The 11,668-nt window shown below is 45.9% G+C and overlaps 1 protein-coding gene across 2 annotated transcripts; it reads right to left on the bottom strand.

The window, feature by feature from the left end:
- Positions 1–1,296: 1,296 nt before the first annotated feature.
- MRPS33 (mitochondrial ribosomal protein S33) lies at positions 1,297–6,854 on the bottom strand. Of its 2 annotated transcripts, none has more exons than XM_083181199.1 (3): positions 6,697–6,854; positions 4,960–5,187; positions 1,297–2,426 (listed from the first exon to the last, which is right to left on the bottom strand). In XM_083181199.1, the coding sequence occupies exons 2-3, from the start codon at positions 5,172–5,174 to the stop codon at positions 2,321–2,323; spliced, it is 321 nt and encodes a 106-aa protein (XP_083037325.1). In that variant the 5' UTR covers positions 5,175–5,187; positions 6,697–6,854; the 3' UTR covers positions 1,297–2,320. The 2 variants fall into 2 exon arrangements, with proteins under 2 accessions (XP_083037325.1, XP_083037324.1); XM_083181198.1 differs by having other exon boundaries at positions 4,960–5,184; positions 6,697–6,848.
- Between the last annotated feature and the right edge of the window lie 4,814 nt (positions 6,855–11,668).

Here is an 11,668-nt window from a genome sequence, read left to right as displayed (position 1 = left end):
TAGTGTAATGGTTACATTACTGCCTCACACCACTGAGGTCATGGGTTCTATCCCCACCATGTGTTATATATACGGGGCAGTACGGACGGTGTAATGGTTAGCATTACTGCCTCACAGCGCTGAGGTCATGGGTTCTATCCCCACCATGTGTTATATATACAGGGCAGTACGGATGGTGTAATGGTTAGCATTACTGCTCACAGCGCTGAGGTCATGGGTTCTATCCCCACCATGTGTTATATATACGGGGCAGTACGGATGGTGTAATGGTTAGCATTACTGCCTCACAGCGCTGAGGTCATGGGTTCTATCCCCACCATGTGTTATATATACAGGGCAGTACGGATGGTGTAATGGTTACATTACTGCCTCACACCACTGAGGTCATGGGTTCTATCCCCACCATGTGTTATATATACGGGGCAGTACGGACGGTGTAATGGTTAGCATTACTGCCTCACAGCGCTGAGGTCATGGGTTCTATCCCCACCATGTGTTATATATACAGGGCAGTACGGATGGTGTAATGGTTAGCATTACTGCTCACAGCGCTGAGGTCATGGGTTCTATCCCCACCATGTGTTATATATACGGGGCAGCACGGATGGTGTAATGGTTAGCATTACTGGGTCACAGCACTGAGGTCATGGGTTCCATTCCCACCATGGCTCTAACTGTGTGGAGTTTGTATATTCTCCCTGTGCTTGCGTGGGTTTCCTCGGGGTACTCAGTTTCCTCCCACAATCCAAAAATATACAAGTAGGTTAACTGGCTTCCAACAAAATTAACCCTAGAATGTCTGCGTGCGTGTACATGTGGCAGGGAATATAGATTGTAAGCTCCACTGGAGCAGGGGCTGATGTGAGTGTACAAATATTCTCTGTACAGCGCTGCGGAATATGTGTGCGCTTTATAAGACACTGTTAATAAAAAATAAAGGTTTGTTCCAGGCTATAGATCAGATTCAGAGGTAGGCGTAATGCCGAGGTTTTGCCCAGTTGGCTGTTTCTCTCTCTACTTTGCACGCATCAAAGTGCGTGAATACCATGGTGGTCTGGTGTTGGTGGTTGCAGTATTCAACTAGAAGAGCCAAACCAATTGCCAGTGAATCCCGGCCAGGGATGTCTGGCACAGGTTGGGGCAGCAGTTTGAATTTTTGCTCGGCCCATAGCATTTTGTACCTAATGGAATGGGTCATTTTGGAGGATATGTCTCAAATGACATTATAAATGACTTGCCAGCAACTGCACCCTCCGACGCAGTGGTTCTGGCCCCATACTCTTAGCTGCGATGGACATAATGGTGCACCCTCTGACGCAGTGGTTCTGGCCCCATACTCTTAGCTGCGATGGACATAATGGTGCACCCTCTGACGCAGTGGTTCTGGCCCCATACTCTTAGCTGCGATGGACATAATGGTGCACCCTTGCATGCAGGTGGTGGATCAGACGCCACTGGCCAATCCGCTGCGTACAAAGATGAAATGTCAGGCATTGCATGTACCTCCGAGTCACCAGGCCCTATGTCACCTGCTTCTAGCCTAGAGCAGTGGTATTCAAACTCGGTCCCCAGGACCCAACACACTTCAGGTGACCTAGAAAACATGAACTGTGTGGGGGCCCTGGGGACAGAGTATAAGAACAACCCTAGAATGTCTGTGTGTGTACATGCGGTAGGGAATATAGAGTGTAAGCTCCACTGGTGCAGGGACTGATGCGAATATTAAATATTCTATGTACAGCGCTGCGGAGTATGTGTGCGCTATATAAATAACATGTGGCCTAGGGCATTGCTTCGAACCACAAGTAGCACTAGCATTCCACGTTTAACCACTTCAAGTCACCCGGCAGGTGCACTACGTATCGGCAATTGTTACGTTTTAAAAACCCACAGATGACCTGGACTGTGTGGGGTTCCAAGGACCGATGTTGGGGAACCTGCGGCTGTTAACCTGTTCTGCTATAAAGGTGTTGGTCTCTTTAAGTTGGTTGTGATTGACAGCTGCCCTAACAGTGGATGACACGAATATATATTTCCCGTTACCATGGGAGATTATTGCATCATCTGCAAAGTTCTCCAATCACAGATGAATTTAAAATGACATTGGCACAAACGGTTCCCAGGAAGGTGTGACGGTAACTTTATTTAGGGAAGCGGCCAGGCTTCTTTATATGCAAGCAGTGGCAGTCCGTGACGCATGCGCCTCTGCCGGCTGACCAGTGGGGGGCGACGCTGGTGTACGGGAGACTTGCTGCACCTTTCACCATGTCCTTCCTTCCCAGCTGTAATGTATAAGTGCATTGTCCGGATAGGAAGGAGATTATTTCTTCTTCATGGCTCTCTTGCCTTCGCCCTTCTTGGGCGGGCCTTTACCACGTAGTCGCCGCAAACGTTTCATTTCATCCTTAAAGTCCTCATGCTCGTCCCTAGAAGAGGAAACATGTTATGTTACATTGACACCATACATTCCTGGTCATAGCCGCTTCCTTGGATGCAACAAACGAGGCTTCCTATGGTAATGCAGCAGGATGCACCTGGTATAAATAGACGCCTCGTGCATACATGTGGGATCCACTGTTGCAACACCAAAGGCCAGCTGAGAAATCCCAGGGTGCCACGGCACACAGATTAAGAACCACTGCTCTAATGCCTAAGAACATATATAATAAACTCTGAAATTTAACAGCATAAAATTGAGGTTCTATGCATAATTTTTCAGCCAAAATAATGGACACACCTACCACGGTCAGGTGACCTCCAGAACCAGCACAACCCAACCACAAGGCTTTAAACTAGTAGGATGTAGCAGTTTAAGGGCCAGATGTAGCAAGCTTTCAAAGAAAAGTGATAAAATGGAGAGAGTGATAAACAACAAGCTGCTAACTAGCATTTTTTTTCAAATCCAACCTGCAACATGATAGATGGGAGCCAATTGGCTGGTTCTTTATCGCTTTCAATTTTAACACTTTCTGAAGCTTGATGCATCTGGCCCAAATTGTTAAAAATTCTAACATTAATAACAAGTAGCAACTAAGTGCTAGAGGGGTCATGTAGGTGAGGATTGGTAATTAAGGTGTTTAAATGGGTAAAATTAGTACAAAAAAAAAGTTTTAGTTACACAAAATGTTACATCAAGTGTTACAATAACACAGCAGCCCAGCCACAGCAATTCATGCCACACCAACCCAAGGGTACCCATGCATTAAACCCACTCCTATTCCTGGCATCCTCACCCAAATGTAATGGGGGGTGAGAATCAGAAAGTGAAAGGTTACTATGGGGAATGCAAAGCTGGCCAATGTAGCAACATTGCTTCGGGTCCCCGGGCTACCACCATTTTGAGATGGCGGTAGCCCATTGTCGGGGCACCACCGAGATTGCATTGTATATGTGATCATAATTGGCCCCTTTGGGAGAGTTTTCCCTTTTTTTTTTTTTTTTTTTTAAAGCACCAATCAATTACATGGCAAAAACAACCTGGCTTTACAATGTAAATGGTTGCCGCTTTAAAAAAAATTGGGAAAACTCTCCCAAAATCTCTCACACCCTATTACCTTTGACCCTATTATTCACAAGAGGCATGAAGAATAATGCTGGTTCCTGATTTGAAAAAAATCACCCTGAGCCTCCTGTATAAATTTCCGTTTTGGTGGAGACATCGGTGAAGCAACAGTTAAGCAGTTATGCTGCACAAGCCACTTGCATATTTAATATTGCTGTTTCTACATGCGGTTGCTTGATTTTGTAAGAACAACAGTCAGAGCACTGACGTTAATATATAGGATTTGTACAATACTGTCATTTTTTTCTTCTCTTATTCTTAGGTAAGAGGTTTAATAAAATTAAATAAAAATAATGATATTTGAATGAATAGATCGGAAACAGATTTCAGATTAGAAATATAGGTATATCTTCTTATTACTTACAATAACTGTTCAGTATAATTGGTAATACAGAATTTAGATTGATGCTTAGTTATTGCATTATACAATATTTGTATTATATTCTGTATGCTTATAGAATATATTTAACTGATATATGAATGTTTCTCGCTGAGATCTGTCTGTAACACTCTACTCTCAATAAAAACAACTTTATTTAAAAAAAAAAAAAAAAAAATTAAAAGTCACCGCAGGCGTATTTATTGATAAAAATAAATAAATACACAAAGTGGAAAACCCATCGACTTCAACCAAATTTATTAAATATGATTAACACGCTTTCCCCACAGCATCCCACCAAGGCTGCACTCTAGTAGGGAAGGGGGGGGGGGGGGGGGAGAGGCGGCTGCCTGCAAGTGCTGTATAACACCAACCAAACACATTGCAATTAATTTTAATACCACTGCTAAGCTCCGTAATGATCAAAACTTTTGAATATTGTGACTGCGCCTACAGTGTGACTATTTTTTTTTTTTCCCATGAGACATTGTCTTTACAATAAATCAAGTTAATAAAACCAGGAGTCATGAAAATAAAACCTTACAAGTGCACTCTCATGGTAAACCATTCCGCTGCTTATTAAATCAAACGTGTGCAATCTGTACCTGCATAGGTGCTGGCTGTAATACCTATGTTTTGTTATACTCAACTGTATTTATTGCATCTATTAAGGTCCATACACACTGGGTGATTTTGCCCAGCGTGTATGGAGAACGATGATGAGGAAAATCGCTGGGCTGAAAAAAATAAATAAAAAATCAATCAGTGCATACACACTGAGCGATTTTTGCGCTTCTCAGTGATTTTACCTGTTGTGGACGACTTTCCATAACAGGACGCTATGAAAAGCCATCCACCCCGCTGAGGCAATGATGCGGGACTGTGCATCCACGCTCTCCGCTGGCCCATACACACTGGGAGGCTTCTGAGCTGAAACCAGTTCAAACGACAAATCTGAGCTAGGGTATTTCTGCTGCAGAACAATGGTGACACCACACAGCGCTCTGTAAATAATTACCTGTACAGCCCAAGAAACCTCAGATTGCGCATCAGGGGCCCATAGATATTGAGTGGCGGGTACCAGTCATAGACCTCTTTCCTTTTAGCAAGCGGCTGCTCACTGAAAAGCTTCACTACTTTCATGGAGCGAGTGTCAGTCGGCTTCACCACCTCTCCAAAGATCCTGGCGCTCAGTCGCGACATTCGGAGGGCGTAGCTTGATAGGGAGGACATGGCAAGGTTGCTGCTAGGGAAATTAACATATAAAAAGACACATTGAGGGAATTTTCTATTTCACATGAGATGTTGCTCTGGGCAATCAATCATATCCTGTCCATTATCTTCTAGATGGTTCTCAACGTCGGTCCCCAACAGTTCACGTGTTCCAGATCACCCGGCAGGTGCACTCATTATTCACTGGCACATTTTAAAAGATCCACAGGCGGGGCTAATTACTTCACTTGCGATTCTGTGAGGAGACCTGGAAAACGTGAACTGTTCGGGGGTCCTGAGGACCGAGGTTGAGGACCACTGTTCTAGACGGTTCTGAGTAAATGAGAAGTAGATTCTGATTGGTTGCCCATAGAAATCACATGTTAGTAAATTTCCCCCCCATTATGTTACTTGTCAGTATTAACAGGACAATGATGATGCTACTTTATTAAAATAATAATAAATTGCTTACATTGTTTGGGAACATCTGAAGGTTATAATAACCACTGATGGTTCCATATGTGCAGAGAAAACAAGTTGTCGTAGTAGTAGATTAAAGGGGAGATGTACATTATAAGGTCTTAAGAAAGAAAAAGTGCACAAGCTGTTCAAAGCCACCAATCAGCATGCACTTCAACTGTCACGTCAACAGAGTCTACAAAATGACAGTTCAACGCTAATTGTTGATTTGGTCAACTTTATCTCTCTCCAAGGCTTGATACATCCAGTTGAACAGACCATATACGGTGGCCGTGTCGGCAGCATGCGTGAACAAGGACATTCACAGGCATATCGCGACAGCTGTGCAGCACAACCGCCGGCAGATATATTGGGTCATCGTGCCGTTTGTACAAAGGGTCAGATGACGGCTACGTATACTTGTGGCAAAGGCTGATGGTGAGTAACATCACAACTTGGCACACACATGTAAATGCCCAGCCTTCTGTGATATCAGGTCGACAACTGCACGCTTACCAATTGTCAGATAGATCGCGAATTGGCCGGGCAGCTGACCCATCCTCCTAGTGTGTACCTAGCCCAAGCACACCGCACGTTAAGTACATTTTTAAAGTAACTGTCATTAATGAACTCCGCCAATGTGAGATTTCCCTTTTACAGCATGACAGCGCCACTTCAGCTGCAAGCGAAGATGCAATGAAAAAGTGCGTTACACTGCGTTTCCCGTACACGAAAGAAAAGGATATTCTGGTGCAGTGTGCATGGGCATAAAGGACTACAACTTACTGGCAAAGAGGTAAGTCTATGGTTACAGGTGCCATAGCTGCTGCGAAACCATTATAATAATAAATAGAGGCGACATTTTTCGTTGCAGTTACTGTAAATGCCTTTGATCACCGCTTTCTGTTAATCAGACCCCAGAATCCCTAAAGTCACATCTGCAATAACCAAGTGAGGGCAACCATTGGTATTTCACTACTAAATATGTGTGGTGGGGGGGGGCAAAGGCAGTGCCCCAGTAACCTGACAGGTACAAAGCGCCCTTATATCTGTATTGTGCCCCTTCCCTGCAAATGATACTCACCCTACTCACTTCCCCTGTCCTCTGTGACACCAGCAGGCCTGTAACCGGCTCATGAGCTGCGGGGGACGGAAAACTGCGTTGCACAAGTGGTCCGACCGGAAACCCTTTCCCCCGTGTGAGCGACACATTAGCGAGCGCCGGGACTTCCGCATCCGGGTACCATGCCGGCATTGCGATAATAAGCGAAGGGTATTCCGTGTCAAAGTATGGCAAACAGAATGCCACAAGCATCACACAGTCCCCAGCACTAACATATGTTGTCCCTGTGTTAATATGAGGACTCTGTCTTATTTTGGTTCCCCCTCCCCCCAGGGTGCTGCCGCTGCAGTGACTTGTAGGCTGTAGCATGCTGCATTCATTGTACTGTGTACAGCAACCTTAGGTGCATTGCGTGCATGAGCATTCCCTATGACGGGGCTGCATAATGAGTGGCTGTAAATAGCAGTGACAGGTATATATATATATGTGTCACCTATATAATCTATGTACAGGTGTCATTAGCAGAAGCAGCAGCAGCAGGAGGAGACTGGGGAATGACAGGAGTAATGAGACAGGTGGGGCCACACACAGAGGCATGTAAAGACATTCCAGTCATATATCAGGTAGAGAACGCACTGTGTTAATGTGTATTATTAACCTGAAGTGTAAATCTACCAAGATGGAAGTTATATTGAAGATAGGATGTTGCCGATAGCAACCCATCAGATTCTATCTATTTTGTTCTAGAAGGTGCAAAAATAAATAACACGTAGAATCTTATGGGTTGCTATGGGCAACATGTCAACTTCAATAGAACTCCCATCTTATGGGTTTATTTACTAAGATATCATGTGATAGTCTTCATATTTAAAAAAACTTTTTTTATTTATTTAGTTATTTTTTTTGGTACTCTTTACCTAGAACGGCGCCAGCGATTGAAATCGCGGTGATCAGGGGTAAAAATCGCGGTCATCGCGGGCATCGCGGGTAAATCGGGATGGCCGCGATGACCGCGATTTTCCCATAGGAAACAATGTTAAAAAGGCTGATTGACCGCGATTTGAGTGTTAAATGCCTCAATGGACCCGATTTGGCCCTAGGAATCAATGTTAAATGGGCCACAGAGCCCAAATAAGCACAATTAACCCTTAAATGTCCCCCCCAATTTTTAACGCCACCCCACGATCCACGCGAACCCGAAGCGTGGCGAGCGCAGCGAGCCCGCGAGGGGCGGCGGTACGCGTCCTCCGACCTTTTCATGCCCTACTATCCACGTCGGCGTGGTGTGAGAATATAATAGTGTGGCGAGCGCAGCGAGCCACCGAGCCCGAAGCGTGGCGAGCGGACGCGGATACCTTCACAGGTAGACGCGTCCCCTCGCGGGCTTCACAGGTGTCCGCCTCGCCACGGACACCTGTGAAGCCCGCGAGGGGACGCGCATACCTGTGAAGGTATCCGCGTCCCCTCGCGGGGCTCGCTGCGCTCGCCACGCTTCGGGCTCGGTGGCTCGCTGCGCTCGCCACACTATTATATTCTCACACCACGCCCTAGTGGATAGTAGGGCATGAAAAGTTCGGAGGACGCGTACCGCCGCCCCTCGCGGGCTCGCTGCGCTCGCCACGCTTCGGGTTGGCGTGGATCGTGGGGTGGCGTTAAAAATTGGGGGGGACATTTAAGGGTTAATGGGCTCTGTGGCCCATTTAACATTGATTCCTATGGCCAAATCGGGTGGATTGAGCCATTTAACAGTAAAATCGGGTCCATCGCGCCTTTTAACATTGATTCCTATGGGAAATCGGGAGCATCGCGTCGCGGGCATCGCGGGTACATTTATGGCCGGCCGCGACGCGACCGACACGATTTCCATGTTTAACATTGGTTTCAATGGGAAATCGCGGGCATCGCGTCGGTCGCGTCGCGGCCATACATAAATGTACCCGCGATGCCCGCGACGGGCGCCGTTCTAGGTAAAGAGTACCTTTTTTTTTTCTAGTTTAATGGTGTGTACACCATTAAACTGGTACTTGTGTACTTTCACGGCTCCCATGGCATGCCATGGCATGCGATTTTCCCGTGTTTTTATGCATTTTTGATAAAATCGCATGCGATGCGATGTCATTTTTCACAGAAATAATGGACATGAGTTGACATCATGTAAAATGCACCCCAAATCTTAACTGCAAAGTAGTTACTTATTAACTATTCCTATTATGATACGACCACCCACTATCTTGAAGGTGCTAGAAACTGGACGAAATAAGAAAGATGTAGACAAAATTCTCTGTTTTAAAATTGTTTATTGGAAGTACTGTTGTACTAATGCTGTCTCCCCCTTCTGATACGAATAAGGGCTTACTATTGTTTGTACATATCTATTGTATGCTCTTTTCTGTGTTGATTCAAAAAATCAATAAAAACGTATAAAAAAAAATGCACCCCAAATGTCATTTTTCACACTGTACCACCCCCACTTTCAACGCCAACCCGAAGCGTGGCCAGCGGCGGCGGTACGCGTCCTACGACCTTTTCATACCCCCACTTCAGCGTGGAGTTGAGAATAGAAAGTGTGGCGAGCGCAGCGAGCAACCGAGCCTGAAGCGTGGCGAGGGGACGCGGATACCTTCACAGGTATCCGTGTCCCCTCACGGGCTTCACAGGTATCCGTGTCCCCTCGCGGGCTTCACAGGTATCCGTGTCCCCTCGCGGGGTTTTGGTGCGCTCGCCACACTTTCTATTCTCAACTCCACGCCGACGTGGATAGTGGGGGTATGAAAAGGTCGTAGGACGCGTACCTCCGCCCCTCGCGGGCTCACTGCGCTCGCCACGCTTCGGGTTGGCGTTGATAGTGGGGGTGGTACAGTGTGAAAAATGACATTTGGGGTGCATTTTACATGATTTCAACTCATGTCCATAATTTCTGTGAAAAATTACATCGCATCGCATCAGATCTCATGCGATGCGATGCGATTTTTCCCTGTACGATGCACATCGTGGGAGCCGTGAAAGTACACAAGTACCGATTTGGCTTCCGATGTTCCCGATATAGGGAACATCGGAAGCCAAATCACATGCTTTTTTAGGGCTTCCGAGCCCGATGCACTGACGATGCGCGCTCCCGTGTGAGCGCAAATCGGCAGCCAGATAGAGAGGGCAGGCAACACTATATAGTGCAGATCTGCACTATATAGTGTAAATTGTGCCCCTCTAGCATGCCGTGCGATGCGAGTCCCGATATCATCTGATCGCATCGGGACTCGCATCTCACGGCATATCCTGCCGTGTGTACACACCATAAGTTGTAGTTTATGTTTGCTTTGTGAAAAAAATAATAAAAAATTACTCAATTAAAATAAAAAAGATGGGAGATCTATTAAAGATGGGATTTGCCGATAGCAACCGATCAGAATCTATTTATTTAGCACCTAGGATAATAAATAGAATCTAAAACCAAAAAATACTGACTAGGGATGGCCATCGATGATTTGAAATCATCGATGGTTCATGGCCGATGTCGAATACTTTTGCCATCGATGGTGGGAGAACCAGATAGTTTCCCTCCATCGATGGAACAGCAAAACGATGTTTTGCCTTTTTTTTCCCGAAGTGCTGGGACACTGAGCATAGCTCTGCCCCCCGACACCCATGAAGCCCCGCCCACAAGATTGGTCCACATGTCAATCAAACACAATGGATGACCATCGATATGTAAAAATATCAATGGTCAGCCATTGCATAGTTTATCACTATCGATGGCCAGTTGCAGAATTGCCATCGATGGCAACCATCGATGACAATGGCAACGATGGCCATCCCTAATACTGACAAATCCTTGGCACAGACAGTGATTTCTCTTTTGTTCTTGTGGATAGTACCCAAAAACAAAAAGAGAACAACAATAGTGCAATACAGTTTATCACATTTCAAGATATGGCCCTTATTCTGATCTGTGCGGAAATTCCCGCATTCTTACGGAGCGGTCCGCACGCCACGGCGTTTTGCCGCATGCGGCCATCGTCCGTCGAAACGCCCACGTGTCCTCCGCATTCGGACGGACTCACTCTTTAAGAACAGGGCGTGTTTACGGACGACATACAAAGCATGCGTGTGCGGGAGAAACACTCCGATTCGGCACGGTATTACAGAGTATTACAGAGTATGCTCGGGAATACCGCATCCGAACGGGAGCCAAGCGGTGCTACCGCACGTAAGCGGAGTATTTACGCCAAACAACCCACTATGAAGTATCTTCTGCAATACATCACATGACCCACTTATTCAATTACCTATCCTCATAAAAAACTGCTTATTTGGAATTGGAATCAATTAGATTCCAATATATCCTTACAAGCATGCCTAACACATGCATTGCACACATTAACCCTTACAGCAATGTAAGTGCATGAATATAAATAAATGTGTTTACTTTACCCAAAATGTGTGGTTTCATGAGTACATGTCAAATACACATGTGTATTGCTAGTATTAATATTCTGTCATGTCCATTGTTAGCAATTTGAAAGTGTCTGACAAGTACAGCATATGTGGGTGTTTAGTACGGGTTCCTTGAAGCAGCAATGGTTTCAATTAAAGCACTGACAAGCGTCCTATTAGTGAGTAATGAGTAAAGGAGTAGATTCTATTGGGTTCAGGTGTTAATGGTTGTAGTCATTAGGCGTACGTTCGCCTACCGCATGAACGAGTGGTGTCCGCAAAGCAATAGTACACTTGTGGACACCGCACATTTCTGCCCTTTTTGATCGCGTGCATTCGGAGTGGTTTCCGAATGTACGCCCCCCAACATAAGTGTACTCCCCCGTGTCCGCCCATGTTTCCGCCCCGTTTTGCCCACTTTGAAACTACGCCCATGTGTCATTCCGCATGACGCCCATAATACGCCCCTATTTCCCGACTGATAGCGGTGAACAGTTTTGGACGGGATTTGCCCGAACTGGTACCGAGTCAAGGCGTGGCACATGCGCGTAGCGTTCTCCAC

The sequence above is a fragment of the Crinia signifera genome, chromosome 4 (genome assembly GCF_055691185.1).
Source record: "Crinia signifera chromosome 4, ASM5569118v1, whole genome shotgun sequence".
Lineage (NCBI taxonomy): Eukaryota > Metazoa > Chordata > Amphibia > Anura > Myobatrachidae > Crinia > Crinia signifera.
The sequence above is the reverse complement of the archived record's forward strand: the minus strand, read 5'-3'. Positions and strand labels throughout refer to the sequence as shown.